The sequence below is a fragment of the Nicotiana tabacum genome, chromosome 5, assembly GCF_000715075.1.
Source record: "Nicotiana tabacum cultivar K326 chromosome 5, ASM71507v2, whole genome shotgun sequence".
In the NCBI taxonomy this organism is placed as follows: domain Eukaryota; kingdom Viridiplantae; phylum Streptophyta; class Magnoliopsida; order Solanales; family Solanaceae; genus Nicotiana; species Nicotiana tabacum.
Genome location: NC_134084.1, coordinates 26,938,036 through 26,954,983, shown reverse-complemented (window position 1 = coordinate 26,954,983; position 16,948 = coordinate 26,938,036). Strand labels below are relative to the sequence as shown.

Sequence of the window (16,948 nt, the reverse complement as noted above, 5' to 3'; positions counted from 1 at the left end):
ATATACCCACCCACCCCCTGTCTCCCTTCTATAAAACCCAACCTTCATTCTACGCAAGCCCTAACAACAAATTTCCTCTGAATTCTTAACTCTTCTCTTTGAAGCAAACAACTTTGGTTTTTTCTACTAAATCCCATAACTTTTAGTCCATTAAAAACCCTTCAAAAATCTTGTGAGAATTTACAAAAAAAAAAGAAGAAAAAATGCAGGTAGTGAAGGAGTCAACATCAAGTATGAGAATTGGTGCCGGAGAATCAAGAAGGATGATGGAGTCCGTTTACGAACGAGTCAGGTTCTTGGTTTCGGGCAATGCTGTAGTTGTTTTCACCATGAGTGGTTGCTGCATGTGCCACGTGGTGAAGCAGCTCCTGTTCGGGCTAGGTGTGGGTCCCACCATCGTCGAGATCGACAGGGACTCCGCGGGGAAGGAAATTCATGCTTTACTGTTCCAATTAGCCGGGGACGGGCAGCAGCAACCCGTCCCAGCTGTCTTTGTTGGTGGGAAGTTCTTGGGCGGGATCGAGACGGTCATGGCTTGTCATATAAATGGTACCCTTGTCCCTCTCCTCAAAGAAGCCGGAGCTCTCTGGCTCTGAACTCCGCTTTATAATTTACTGACTTTAAATCTCGGATCCGTTTCGCTCAACTACTCCCCACAAATTCTAAGTGGAATATCCTATAATGTTTAGAATTTTATACTATTAGTAAAGGGAGACAAAAGAGTCAGACTGTGTCTAGTATCTCCATAGGCTCTTATTGGCTTTTTTTTTTTTCATTTTCTTTTTCTTCGTTGGGGATCGGAGATGAAAAAAGAAATTAATAGAAAAAGAAATTAGGGTTTGTTGTATTTTATAATGACTTACTCTATATATTATCTTGGATTTCAATGAACCAATGCATTTACTTCAATCTCTTCTCTTAGTTTATTTTTCATCATTGGAGCAATATTTGCAGTTATCAGTTTTAGTGATTCTAGAGGCACTATTTCATTTTTTTCTTTCTCTTTAGTCGGAAAGAAAGGAAACAAAAAACTTAACGTCGTGTTTATAATATCTAACTATGCTTATTTTAATGGAATATTTCTTCTTAGCTAAATCAGTAGCTTCTCTTCAGTTTGTTTTTCACTATTTAATTTCTGCAATTGTATGGTTCTTTATCAAATTTACATTACTCTAAGTATTACCTTTTTGAGGGCGGGGGAGGGGTTGGATGAGGAGGTATTACTGGTTAGCATGAGCATGCAAAATTTTAAATTCTTAATTTCTCTTATTTTAAGAGAAAAGAAACTGCAAAAAAAAAAAAAAAAAAAAAAAAATCAAAAGACAAAATTATTAATGGTACTTAACGTTTTACGTGATATCATGAAGAAAAGTAAGGGGACGTACGTCAATTTGAAAAGGGAAGAATAATGGTATATTTCGAATTAATTATGATCATATGATATGAATGCTGGATGAAAGTAGTTGTATCCATTGGGCCTTGTTTGGACTTTGGATAATGAAAAAGAAAAAAAAAAGAAAAAAAAAGGTGAAGCGACTAAAAACAGAATTTGTTACTCAAATCTTAATTTGTTTATTTTATATTTCTTAATTACTAGTGTACTGAAAACTTTATATGTTTAATGTAATTTTAATCGATTATAAAAATTTAACTGTCTTATTTTTGAGGTTACTGATTCCACTTAAATTTCTTGCAATCACTATTCAAGTCACTTGATAGGAAAAAAATAATTATATTATTAGTGAATAAAAGTTAAACTCTTATTAAGTTCTTGGACATTTTAAGATTTACATTTTCTCATGACTACATTGACCATGGTAAAATATTTGGATAACAAAAGAACTTTTTAACAGTTGGAATGTGTGTAGTATAAAAAGAATGATTTAAATAATTGTGCACTAATAGATAATATTTTTTATTTGACAACTTAGAAAAATAAAGTACATATAACATGTAATACGGATAAAAACGCACTAATATTTTGAACTATCATATTACTGTCGATCTATACAAATTAAATGTAATTTTCATTTTGCTCGCCTTCTTGGAAAAATAACGGGTACATTTGCAATTAGCACGGGAATGATTATTTTACTTAGGGTCTGTTTGGAAAGCGATCGGGCAATTGAAATTGAAATAATTACTAGGTTAGTAATTACAAAGCCTAATAATTACATAATATAATAATTACGGCGGCCTGTTTATTTGTCATAAGATAATTACAATGTATATAAGCGTACTGCTTGGTTGCACAAGTGTAATTACATATTTAAATTAAATTTCAAATGAAGTAATTATCAAAATTAAAAGTTAATATAATAAATATATGCCTATAAATAATTTTTTATAAGTATAAATGATATTAGAATTGGTATTTAAGATGCATATTTTTTCTTGAATACACATTAATTAGTAATTATAGGTTTTTAATAACCCTGAGAAATTCTAATAAATTATTATTTGTCAGGACATTAATATCTAAGTCCTTAAATTGAGAATAGATATTATAAAACTCATCATCTGTGTTATTATATCATGGAATACATATTTGATAAATTAAATTAATATTTATAAATATAATGTCAGAACATTATTCAAATATTAACTAGAATAATAAAGCAGTTACGCTAAATGAAGAAAATAAATCAAATAAGATATAAAATATACGATCAATTACATTGATTAACATGAAGTAAAAGTAGAGAAGTAAAAGATAAATAATGTACAAGAAAAAATATATTTTTAAAATTTTTGAAAAAGTAAAAAAAAATTAAAATAATGGAAATAAAAAGTTATAAAGAAAAAATAAAACTAAAAATAAAAAGGAAAAAAATTAAAAAATAACCTTGTAATTACATAGTGTAATTACCACCACTTCTCACCTCCCCCTTGAGAATTGGAGAGTATAACTATACCTCTCCAATTACACTCAATTCGATGGTGACCAAAAAATTACTTGATCTGACAAACATGCCAAACTGTGTGATTACACCCAATTACACCCAAATCCAATTGTGATATTTTTTTTTTGATTAAAATCAAAAACTTTATTTAACCAAGTTTAATATTTACATTCCCCTAGCTCTTATGGCTAGAGCTAGTTCCTATACATCATATCTATAAGCAATAAACAAAACATCAAAATAACACTTCTGCTGTCATCCAATTGTGATAGTATTTTTATACCACTCGCAATGTGGTATAATATTTCGAGAATCTGTAATCCCGAGATAAAACACCAAAATGCTAAAAAATAATAATTCTGCATAGCTCTTTCTTAAAGCCCTTTAAAAAATTTAAGTTAAAATTGAGAATAAAAATTTATCCCATTTAGCTAGTGTAAAATCAAGCACATGTTTTACATTATTATAGCACGTAGGTTTTATTTTTTGTCCAATAAATCAAATATTCCACCAATAAAATATTCACTAAATAATTCTGTTACTGTTTTATTCTTCATATTATAATTCCGTCCTTATAATCCCAATATAACTTGTTTAACCAGACGACCCCTCCTGCACAAGACACACATCCACTTATAGCGTTTATACCTTTCTTTACAATATTTTTGGAAGACTTTGTGAAAGGTTTACTTCTTATGAAGACGAAAAACAGATAGTATAACAATTTAAAGAGAGATGAAATTTTGAAGGCTACGCAATTACTGTATATAAAAGAACTTTTTTTTGTGGTCTAAAACTGTAATAGTACTTGATATATAAGAAGAGAATACAGTTGATGGTCAAGAGAGTGACGTATAAAGTGAAGGACAAAAAAGAAACACTCTGATTTGATTATGTATGAGATATATATATACATATATATGTGCAGAACATGATTTTTATTGCTTTCAGTTACTTTCCTTCGACTTGGACTTGCAGTGTTGACTGACTTATATGTGTTGGGCACGTGCCCATGTTGTCCAGCCAAAGGCCCCCCTAATCTTATTTTCTTTTGGTTTTTAATCCTATTCAGAATTGGATTCGGTTTATTCCTATTTTGAGTAGGTTTTGGTTTTAAGAGAAAACACCACTCATGATCTATAAATAGAACAATCTTGGAGAATTATTCTATGCTCATTAATACAAGTCTTTAAAAGACTTAAGCACTAAAGAGTGACTTTTGAGAGAGCTTTCATCAAGAGAGAAGAGAGAAGAGAACTATTTGTTTTGCTGCAGATTTTTATTCCGACCAACCAACTTCAAATCACATTTTCCGATTTGTTAGCCGTTAGATCGGGCTGCAATTTTGACTGAATGTTTGTAACATCTTGATCTTGGATTTGAATGGTGGAGATCGGATTTGAAGGCTTGTAGAATATGATTTCGAGCCTCGAACAACAGCTTCGTTTTTGTGGATTATACTCTTTCTTCAATTGATTAGTTGTTGCTCTTGTTGCTCCGTGTTTGACACTTGTTGTGTAGATAATTTGGAAAACTTTTGTAACTCTCTTATTGTTATAGTAGAGTTTTTTGGATCTTTGTGATCCCGTGATTTTTACCTTCGATTTGAAGGGTTTTCCATGTTAAAATTTGGTGTTCTTTATCTTCTTTATTTTCGGGTTTGCCTCTTCCTCGACATAACATTGGTATCAGATCCTTGATTATTTATCCAGGTTGTTACGGAATGGAGGCGAATATGAGCAAGATGGTATGTTTAAATGGGAAGAATTATAATGTTTGGAGAAGCAAGATGAAAGACTTGTTGTTCGTGAAGAAGATGCATTTACCCGTTTTCTCAACTCATAAACCCGAGAGTATATCCGATGAAGATTGGGATTTCGAGCACCAACAAGTATGTGGATATATACGACAATGGATTGAAGATAATGTTCGCAACCATATTGTGAACGAGATACATGCGAGATCATTGTGGGAAAAGCTAGAGACTCTTTATGCTTCAAAAATCGGAAACAATAAATTGTTTCTACTAAAGCAATTGATGAACTTTAAATACTTGATCACATAAATGATTTTCAGGGCGCCCTTGATCAGCTGTCTGGAATGGGAGTTAATTTTGATGATGAGATACAAGGACTTTGGCTTCTTAATACTCTGCCAGACTCTTGGGAAACGCTTTGTGTTTCTTTGACAAATTCAGCTTCTGGAGGTAAGGTGACCATGGAATATGCCAAGAGTGGTGTGTTGAATGAGAAAGTAAGGAGAAAATCTCAGGGTTCGTCCTCACAAGTAGATATCTTGGTTACAGAAGATAGGGGGAGAGATAGAACAAGAGGCTCATGGAATAGAGGTAAAAGTAGAAGTAAGTCAAGGTCCAAATATCATAATATTACATGCAACCATTGTGGCAAGAAAGGACATATCAAAAGGTTTTGCCGCAAGTTAATGCAAGACATTAGAGAAGGAAGGAAAGCTGAAAATAACGAGAACAATGTTGCTGCTATTGATCGAGATGACCTTCTTTTTGCTTATGATGAAAACGTCATCAATTTGGTATCCCATAAGATGAATTGGATAGTAGATTCGGGAGCTACCTCACATGTCACACCAAGAAAATATTTTTTCTCATCTTATACTCATGCTGATTATGGAGTGTTAAAGATGGGCAATGCCAGTGAAGTTAAGGTGTTTGGTGTTGGCACAATTTGTTTGAAAACTAATAATGGTTCAACGTTAGTTCTTCAAGATGTCAAGCATGCTCCAGACTTCCCTTTCAATTTAATCTCCACAGGAAGATTAGACGATGAAGGTTACTATAATGCTCTCTTTAATGGCCAATGAAAGCTCACTATTGGCTTGTTAGTAGTGGCTCGAGGAGTCAAGTCTGGTCAATTATATGTGACACAAGGCTCTATTCTTAATGACTCCATAAATCTGGTGGAAAGTGATACTTTATCAGAATTGTGGCACCAAAGACTGAGTCATATGAGCGAGAGGGGGATTACGTGTTTGGCTAAGAAAAGTTTACTTTCTGGAGTGAAACAAGCAAAGCTGAAAAAGTGTATCCATTGTTTAGCTGGCAAACAGAAAAGGGTTTCCTTTCAAAGCCATTCTCCCTCAAGAAAGTCCAATTTATTGGAACTAATACACTCTGATTTGTGTGGTCCTTTTAAAGTAAAGTCAAAAGGTGGTGCACTTTACTTTGTGACCTTCATTGATGATCATTCTCAGAAGCTCTGGGTGTATCCTTTGAAATCTAAAGATCAAGCACTTAGCGTGTTTAAGGAATTTCAGGCCTTAGCTGAGAGACAGACGGGGAAGAAATTAAAATTTATTCGCACTGACAATGATGGTGAATATTGTGGTCCCTTTGATGGTTATTGCAAGGAACAAGGAATTCGTTATCAGAAAACTCCACCCAAGACGCCTCAATTGTATGGTTTGGCAGAGAGGATGAATAGAACTCTAGTTGAGAGAGTTAGATGCTTACTTTCAGAGGCTAAACTTCCAAATACATTTTGGGCGAAAGCACTTAACACTATTGCCTATGTTATCAATTTGTCTCCTGCAGTTGCTTTGGATGGTGATGTCCCAGACAGAATTTGGTTTGCCAAAGATGTTTCTTATGATCACCTGAGAGTTTTTGGGTGTAAATCTTGTGTGCATGTTCCTAAAGATGAGAGATCGAAACTGGATGTCAAAACTAAGAAGTTCATCTTTATCGGTTATGGTCAAGATGAGTTTGGGTATCGTTTTTATGATCCAGGTGACAATAAAATTATTAGAAGTCGTGATGCAATATTCTTTGAAAGTCAAACTATTGAAGATATTGACAAAGCTGAGAAGATAGATTCTCAGAGTAATGAGAGCTTGGTTGATATTGATCCAGTTTCAATTGCTAAGGCACCTATTGCACATGAAGGAATCCAAGACAATGATGGAGATAGTGATCAAGATCAAAATGATCATCATGGTGTAGATGTTACGGATGCTCCAGTTGATGAAGTTATGGTTGATCAGCAACCAATTCCTGCACAGGTAACTACTTTGACTGCTCATAAAACCTCTCTTAGAAGATCTACAAGGGAGAAGCAAAAATCCATGCGTTATCCTCCTGAAGAGTATGTACTTTTGACTGACATGGGAGAACCTGAGAATTATGATGAAGCCATGTAAGATACTTACAAAGATCAGTGGATCGAAGTAATGGAAGATGAGATGAAGTCACTCCATGAGAATGGCACATATGAGTTAGTGAAATTGCCGAAAGATAAGAGAGCTTTATCTAACAAATGGATATTCAGAATAAAGCAAGATAACCATACCTATGCGCCTAGATACAAGGCGAGGTTAGTTGTTAAAGGTTTTGGTCAGAAGAAGGGAGTTGACTTTGATGAAATTTTCTCCCCTGTTGTGAAGATGTCTTCTATTCGTGTGGTTCTAGGCTTAGCTGCAAGTCTAGATTTAGAGGTTGAGCAGATGGATGTCAATATTGCTTTTCTTCATGGTGATTTAGATGAGGAAATTTATATAGAGCAACCTGAGGGCTTTGTAACTAAGGGAAAAAAAAATTATGTCTGCAAATTGAAAAAGAGCCTGTATGGATTGAAACAAGCTCCAAGGCAATGGTAGTTGATGTTTGAATCTGTCATAGAAGAACAAGGGTACAAGAAAACTTCTTCAGACCACTGTGTATTCTTCCAGAAGTTCTCTGATGATGATTTTATTAATTTATTGCTATATGTGGATGACATGCTTATTGTTGGCAAGAATAAATCCAGAATTGCAGTCATTAAGAAGCAGTTGAGCAAATCGTTTGTGATGAAGGACTTGGGGCCATCAAAGAAAATCTTGGGCATTCAAATCCACGGACACAGAGATAGAAAAGAGTTATTTCTGTCCCAAAAGTAATACATTGAGAAGGTACTCAAGAGGTTCAATATGACACATGCAAAAGTGGTTAGTACTGCTCTTGCTAAACACTTCAAATTGAGTATTAGTCAGAGTCCATTTACTGATGAAGAGAAAAAGGAAATGTCTCGTATTCCTTACTCTTCTGCCGTTGGTAGCTTGATGTATGCTATGGTTTGCACTAGACCAGATATTGCACATGCCGTTGGTACTGTTAGTAGATTCCTATCTAATCCTGGAAAAGAATATTGGGATTTAGTAAAATGGATATTAAGGTATTTGAAAGGTACTACAGATTTGAAGTTGTGCTTTGGCAATGGCAAGCCTGAACTTATTTGTTACACAGACTCTGATTTAGGAGGCAATCTTGACAATTCAAGATCCACTTCTGGTTATTTGATCACTTTTGCAGAGGGAGCTGTTTCTTAGCATCTAGACTACAGAAGTGCATAGCTTTATCCACCACAGAAGCCAAATATATTGTTGTCACAGAAGGTACCAAAGAACTATTATAGATGAAGGAGTTTATTAATGATCTTGGCTTTGAGCAGCCAAGGTATATCTTATTTTGTGATAATCATAGCGCTATCTGTCTCACCAAGCACTCCACTTTTCATTCTAAGACCAAACATATAAATAGAAAATATCATTGGATAAGAATGGTCGTGGAAGAGAAATTATTTGAGGTTGAGAAGATACACACTGATAAAAATCCTTCGGATATGCTGACAAAGGCGGTGGTTGCAGATAAACATGAATTTTGTAGAAAATTGACAGGCATGAAGCTTGTCAATAGTTCCTCTACTTGAAGACACATTTGGAGGGGGAGTTTGTGGGGCACATGCCCATGTTATCCAGCTAAAGACCCAATGGCCCAATCCTATTCTCTTTTGGTTTCCAATCCTATTCGGAATTGGAATCGGTTTATTCCTATTTTGAGTGGGTTTTGGCTTTAAGAGAAAGCACTACTCATGATCTATAAATAGGACAACCTTGGAGAATTATTCTATGCTCATTGATATAAGTCTTTAAAAAACTTAAGCACATAAGAGTGGTTTTTGAAAGAGCTTTCATCAAGAGAGAAAAGAGAAGAAAAGTATTTGTTTTGCTGCAGATTTTTATTCCGACCAGCCAACTTCAAATCATATTTTCTGATTCGTTAACCGTTGGATCGGGATGAAATGTTGACTGAATGTTCATAACATCGTTATCTTGGATTTGAACGGTAAAGATCGGATTTGGAGGTTCGTAAAATCTGATTTCGAGCCTCGAACAACAGCTTCGATTTTGTAGATTATACTCTTTCTTCAATTGATTAGTTGTTGCTCTTGTTGCTCCGTGTTTGACACTTGTTGTGTAGCCAATTTGGAGAACTTTTGTAACCCTCTTATTGTTATAGTGGAGTTTTTTGGATCTTTGTGATCCTGTGGTTTATACCTTCGATTTGAAGAGCTTTCCATGTTAAAATTTAGTTTCTTTATCTTCTTTATTTTTGGGTTTGCCTCTTTCTCGATATAACAATATTTTCAATATATAGAGTTAATTATATTTACAAAATGATTAAACACTGGTTCTTGCTTTAACCCCACTTGTTTGTTTTTACCTAAAAAGAAAAAGGAACTAATAAGATAAGAAAAGGAAGATAAAAAAAACTTGATCTTGTTCATCTTCCATGCATAACAAGAAAGTTCTATTATATATACTGTTTTTAAAATTATAGAGAGCTGTATCGTCTAATATTAACCAAGTAGAGGAGGTGTAGCTGTGATATCATTTTACGGAAATATCAAATGAGTTAATTTCATGTATGGTCAATAAACTTTATTCACTAGTATAACGGTAAAATTACAAAATTATTTCACGTCACATAAAATAATTGAAGTTTAATATAATTATCCACTATAATAGTAAGTTTACAGAGCTATTTTTGTCACGATAAAGTAACTGAATATTTACGTAATATAACAGTAAAATCATTAAATGTTACCCATTATAGTAAAGCCATCTTGACGCATAAATATCCAAACAGGATTTAGAAAATAGTTACAAAATCAGCAAGTAATATATATGTTAATCATTGCAAGTCTAGAAGATTTTTCTGAATCAAGTCATCAACGAATAAGTTATGACATAAGAGGCAGGACAGCATGACTATTATTTCAGTTATCTAATGATCAACAAAATCGAATTTTTGCAGGTAGAATATTTTCTTTGTCCTTTTTAATTAGTTGCAAAAATGCAAATCATACATGAACCAGAACGATCATTTTGCATGTACTTAACATGCAAAGAAGTGCAAATATTAAACATTCCCTCCCCAAAACATCCGGAATAATGTTAACTTGTTAAGTAATTAGTATGTCTTTTTGGGTTTTGACATTAAACATTCAGGATTCTGTTCTCTTATATATGCAGCATTACAGATGTTTTAAGTTCTATTAAAAATTTATAGGCGTCTATTAAAATGCAACGTTTGGAAAAAAAAAAAAAAAAGGAGAAACGATCCAATTTAAAGTTTGCTCTAATTAATATTATTTTCTACCTAGGACTGGCTGGAGGGTCAAGCTACTAAAGCAAATTGCTTTAGGCCCCAGCTTTTGAGGCCCCATTTTTTATTAATAGTGTAGTTTTTATATTTAATATTTTATAACAAATTACTAATGATTATTATATGGTAAAAAAAATACAGTATAAGATTTTTATTAAAAAAAATGAAAGAAAACCATTTAGCTATGTAATGTATGGTGACAATTAAAAATTTTCTTTCCTTTTTCATAACAAAACTTATACCGCGTACTTTTTTTTCTTCTTCCTGTTAAGCTATCTATTCTATCAAAGGGCAAAGGCATTGGATAAATTAAATTGTACATTCCTTTTTATTTTTTAAAGTTTTCAAACATTGCAACAAGCGAACTGAATTAGTAAAATTTATAGTGATATCAAGTTATCAACTTCTAATATCACATTATATTATTCTAACTTCTCTTATCATTATTAAATTTTAGCACTGGCAGATTTAAATTATAGGTGTATATTTCTTTTTATTAAATATTAGAATTCAAATCTATCTACTAAACAATATAAATTAGATTACTCAAACACACAAGAAAAAAAAAAGAGGAGAAGAAATGAACTTCACAGTCTCAAAAAATGACCTCTTTAAACAATGTCTTAAGAAAAATGAATTGGCTACATTGCCTACTGAAAAATAAATATAAAGAGAATTGATTAAAAAGCTTATTAACATTGTCGCATCTTAAAAAAAAACTAGAAGTTTACTTTAAATAAAAGTATTGTAACGATTCGATCGGCCGTTTTTAGAGTATGAGCCCCGATACCCTATTTATTGCTTCCCCTATTTCATTTTATGCTTACTTGACTTGCCGAGGTGCTTGGTGTCGGGTTCCGAAGAGTTTCGGAGTGGAACCGGATACATAGTCCCTAAGTTTGAAGTTTAAGTTGAAATAGTTGAGCGGATGTTGACCTGTATGAAGACGGCTCCGGGATGAGATTTCGTCGGTTCCAACAGCTCCGTAGGGTGATTTTGGCCTTAGGAGCGTATCCGGATGTTGATTTGGAGGTCCATAGGTCATTTCGATATTAATTGGCGAAAGTTGGAAAATTGGATGATCTTTGAAAAGTTTGGCTGGGGGTGGGCTTTTTCATATTCGGGTCGGATTCCTATTCCGGAAGTTGAAATAGGTTCGTAATGTCAATTATGACTTGTGTGCAAAATTTGAGGTCATTCGGCCTTGATTTGATAGGTTTCAGTATCGAATGAAGAAGTTAGAAGTTCAATAGCTCATTAAGCTTGAATTGGAGTGCAATTCATGTTTTTAGCGTTATTTGATGTGATTTGAAGGCTCGGCTATTTTCTTATGATATTTTAGGACTTGTTGGTAGGTTTGGTTGAGGTCCCGGGGGCATCGGGTGGATTTCGGATGGTTAACGGATTGGAATTCAGACTTGGATGATGGCTGAAGCTTCAGAAGTTCTGGTGTCTTGTTTACTTCTACGCGTTCGCGATGGTGCTCCGCGTTTGTGTAGAGGAATTGCGCATTTCTGGGATTTTTGCCTTCGCGTTCGCGAGAGGGTCCCGCGGTCGCAAAGCTGTGGAGTATGAGGTCTACGCATTCACATGAGGGACTTCACGTTCTCATAGAGGAATGGTCAGTTGGGGCCTCAGGTTTTTAGCCAACGCGATCGCGTAGTGAAGCACGTATTCGTGAAGAGTTAGGCAGCGAAAGCTCTGCGTTCACGAGTGGGACCTTAGAAGCATTTTTGTGCTTCGCGAATGCGAGAAAGCTTCCGCGTTCGCGGAGAAAGAAGCACCTAGACAGAACTTAAAATCCCAAAATCAGTGTTTATGTCATTTTTCACCATTTGGACTTGAGAGCTCGAATTTTGGCAATTCTTGGAGAGATTTTCAAGTGGGCTAGGGGTAAGTGATTCTTATCTAGTTTTGGTTAATTTTCATGATTATGTCTTTAATTTCATCATTTAATTAGTGATTTAGGGTAAAAAATTGGGGAAAATGGAAGAAAGTCCTTAGGCCGAATTTTGAGGTTTTGATTGAGATTCGAGGCCGGATTTGAGTAATTTTGATATGGGTGAACTCGATATGAAAGGATGTTCGTATTTAGTGAGTTTTACCCGATTCCGAGATGTGGGCCCAGGTTGACTTTTTGAAGCGATTTTCTAATTTCTTGCTAAAGTCGTTATTTCTTTATTTAGATTGGTTTCTTATTGTTATATTTATAGTATGTAATTGCTTTTTGCTAGATTGGGGCCATTTTGAGTCGGAAAGTCGAGGAAAGTGTGTTCTTATTTACTGATTGAGCTTGATTTGCGGTAAGTGACTTGTTTAACCTCGTATGAGGAAAATTCTCCTTAGGTTTTAGTATTGTTGTGATATTTGAAATACGTGAAGGCCGTGTATGCGAGGTGACGAGTGCGTACACGGGTTATATGTTGAAAATAAATACGATTCTTGCTAAGTAGTTTTCTTTTAATTCCTTAACTGAGTTGCCCTAGCCTGTGTAGTCATCATGTTTAGCCTAATGTTGCATGCCTACTTGTTTAAACTCTTACTTGCAATTTGTGCAACATGCTTAATTGAATTACCTGCCTCCTTGATTTGTATTCAGTCTAACTGTAGGATTTCTTGCTGTAAATTCATTGCTCCTTAAATTATGAGTTATGTATTTGCTTTTGGGACTATGAGGCGGTATCTCGGAAGCTCCCCTGTTGCATATTTATTTTTAAAACTACGAGACGATACCTTGAGAGATCCCATGTTGCATACTTTCGGGACTACGAGGCGGTACCTCTTGAGAGCTCCTGTTATTTACCCCTATTTGCTGTGAAGTTTCCTTTTCTGGATTTCTTATTGTTAAATTCTCAGTCTTTCATTATATTATATTACATCTTCTGCCCCATTTCCATTTTACTTTCAGTAGGGCCCTGACCTGACATCGTCACTACTTTACTGAGGTTAGGCTTGGCACTTACTGAATACCATTGTGGTGTACTCATGCTACTCTTCTGCACATTTCTTTGTGCAGATCCAGGTACCTCCTACCAGACCCGATATCAGTAAGTTGTGACTATATGGAGACTTCAAGGTACATCTAACGGCGTCTAAAGACCTCGGAGTCCCCCTCTATCCTTATTATGTTGTTTTCCCTTATTCTCCTTAGACTCTAATGTATAGAGACACTTAGTACTTCTCTTAGAAGCTTGTGACTTATTCCTACCGGGCTTAGGAGTTGTAACTATTTTGAATTGCAGTTTGAATTATTTTATATGTTGAGATTTGAGTTTCAATTTATTATTTCTGTTATTCCGCATAATTGTTAGCCTTACCAAGTCTTAGAGACTAGGTTCCATCACGACATCCTACGGAGAGAAATTGGGGTCGTGGCAAGTTGATATCAGAGTTCTAGGTTCATAGGTGTTATGAGTTGCAAGAAGGTTAGTAGAGTCTCGCGGATCAGTACGGAGACGTTTGTACTTATCTTCGGGAGGTTATGGAACTGTTAGGAAAAACTTCAGTTCTTTGATTCCTTATCGTATGAGATTTTTACTTCGTATTCTACATTTCTTTCTTTCTATTATCCCACAGATGGTGAGGACACGTACAGCTGGATCTGATGACCAGACACCCGCGCCCCCTGCTGGAGCCACGAGAAGCCGGAGCCATGGTAGAGGCCGAGGACATCCATGTGGTACAGCCAAAGCAACGACACGAGCTGCTACAGAGGAGCCACCAGTAGCTCTAGTTGGAGCGCAGGCACATGAGACGCATGTTACTGCACCAGCTCTTCAGGACACCCTTGCCTAGTTTCTGAGTATGTTCGGCACTTTGGCTCAGGTAGGGTTGATACCACTTGCTCCTGCCACATCTTAGGCTGGGGGAGGAGCACATACTCGCTCCTCCCGTACCTTATAGCAGCGGATCCAGGTCAACCAGGTTATAGAGGTCATACCAATGCAGCTAGTAGCCCCAGTTCAGCCTGGGGTTAGGGCAGTAGTTTCTGAGGCGGAGCAACTCAGGCTTGAAAGGTACAAGAAGTACCACCCTCATACTTTTAGTGGCTTGGCATTATATGATCCTAGGGTTTTCTTGAGGAGTGTCGCAGTATCCTCCGTACTATAGGTGTTGCGATGTCTTGTGGGGTTTCTTTCATTACGTTTCAGCTTAGAGGAGTGGGCTATCAGTGATGGCGAGCATATGAGTTGGATAGTCCAGCCGAGGCACCTTCACTCACTTGGACTCAGTTCTCGGATATGTTCTTGAGGGAGTATGTTCCCCAGAGTCTCAGAGATGCATGGCACGCAGAGTTTGAGCACTTGTACCAGAGTTTTATGACTGTGTCAGAGTACGCAGTCTGATTCAGTGATTTGGCTAGGCATGCACCAGCCTTGGTTGCTGCCATTCGAGAGCGGGTTCATCGATTTATCGAGGGGCTCAACCTCAGTATCAGATTTACCATGGCCCGTGAGTTGGAGATGGACTTTGCATACCAGCAGGTAGTGGGGATTTCTAGGAGATTGGAGGGTATGCTGATTTAGGAGAGAGAGGCCAAGAGGTCTCAAGAATCTAGCACGTATAGTGGTACTCATGCCCCAACTGTAGCTCGTCATGGTAGGGGCTTTGTGGGTCACCCCGTTCATTCAGCACTTCTAGCCGCCAGTGTCTAGTGCACCTCTTGCACGGGGTACTTATAGCGATTAGTCCAGCCGATCAGGCCTGAGCCAGTCACAGCAGCCACGCCATCCAAGAGCTTGTTTTGAGTGTGTGACACTCATCATATAGTGAGAGGTTTCCCCATACTCGGGCGGGGTGCACCTCCACAGGCTACTCAGGCTCCACGTATTCCACCAGGTCCTCAAGCTTCTCAGTCTATGGTTGCAGCTCTAGTTTCCACCCAACCTGCACAGCCAGCTAGAGGTGGAGGTCAAGCGGGTAAAGGTTTCCCTAGAGGGGGAGGCCAGGCTAGATATTATGCCCTTCTTGCTAGGATGGAGGCAGTTGCATTCAACTCTGTCATCACAGGTATTGTTCTGGTCTGTCATAGAGATACATCAGTCTTATTCGATCCAGGCTCTACTTATTCCTATGTGTCATCTTATTTTACTTCGTATTTTGGCGTATCCCTTGATTCTTTTAGTTCTCCTATCTATGTGTCTACATATGTGGGAGATTCTATTATTGTTGACCGTGTGTATTGGTCATGTTTGATTGTTCTTAGTATAACCAGAGCTGATTTATTATTGCTTAATATGGCAGACTTTGATATTATTTTGGGCATGGACTGATTGTCACCCCATTATGCTAATCTTAATTGTCACGCCAAAGCGATGATGCTGGCTATGCCAGGATTACCACGGTTAGAGTGGAAAGATACCTTAGATTATGTTCCTAGCAGAGTTATTTCGTTTCTAAAGGATCAACGGATGGTTGAGAAGGGGTGTAATGTGTATCTAGCTTATGTGAGAGATGTCAGTGTTGATACTCCTACCGTTGAGTCAGTTACAGTAGTGAGGGACTTTCCAAATATATTTCTAGAATATCTTCCGGGCATGCCGCCAGATAGGGACATCGACTTTGGCATTGATTTGTTATCGGGCACTCAGCCCATCTCTATTCCTCCATATCATATGGCTCCTCCTGAGTTGGAGGAGTTGAAAGAGTAGTTGCACGAAGAAGAAGGATGGTTCCATGCACACCTGTATTGATTATCGCTAGTTGAATAGAGTTATAGTGAAGAACAATTATTCTATGCCTCGTATTGATGACCTATTTAAACTATTACGGGGTGCCAGAGTGTTTTCCAAGGTTGATTTTCATTCAGGCTATCATCAATTGAAGATTCGGGAGCCACATATCCCGAAGACTGCTTTTAGGACTCGGTATGGTCATTACGAGTTTCTTGTGATGTCATTTGGACTGACCAACACCCCAGCAACATTCATGCACTTGATGCATAGTGTATTACGACCCTATCTTGACTCTTTCATTATTTTTTAAATTGACGACATCCTGGTGTACTCCCTGAGTCGAGAGGATCATGAACAACACCTGAGAACTGTGCTCCAGACCTTGAGGGATAAGAATTATATGCAAAATTTTCAAAGTGTGAGTTCTGGCTAGATTCAGTGGCATTTTTGGGTCATGTGGTATAGAGTGAGGGGATCAAGGTAGATTCGAAGAAGATTGACGTATTGCAGAGTTGGCCAGACTGTCCTCAGCTACGAGATCCGGAGTTTTCTTGGTTTTGCAGGGTATTACCATCACTTTGTAGAGGGTTTCTCATCTATTGCAACACATATGACCAGATTTACCCAAAAGGATGCTCCGTTCAAGTGGACCAAAGAGTGTGAGGAGAGCTTTCAAAAGCTCAAGACAGTTTTGACTACAACCCTAGTGTTGGAATTTCCTACTGGTTGGGGGTCCTACACAGTGTATTGTGATGCGTCATGCATTGGTCTCGATACAGTGTTGATGCAGGATGGTAGGGTAATTGCCTACCCGTCCAGATAGTTGAAAGTGCATGTGAAGAACTATCATGTCCACGACCTCGAGTTAGCAGCTATTGTTTACACCTTGAAAATCTGGCAGCATTATATGTATG

The 16,948-nt window shown here is 36.7% G+C and overlaps 1 protein-coding gene across 1 annotated transcript; it reads left to right on the top strand.

Moving 5' to 3' along the window:
• The first annotated feature begins 203 nt into the window (after positions 1–203).
• Positions 204–596, top strand: LOC107764893 (glutaredoxin-C9-like). The gene has a single exon (XM_016583479.2). The coding sequence runs from the start codon at positions 204–206 to the stop codon at positions 594–596; it is 393 nt and encodes a 130-aa protein (XP_016438965.1).
• The last annotated feature ends 16,352 nt before the right edge of the window (positions 597–16,948 follow it).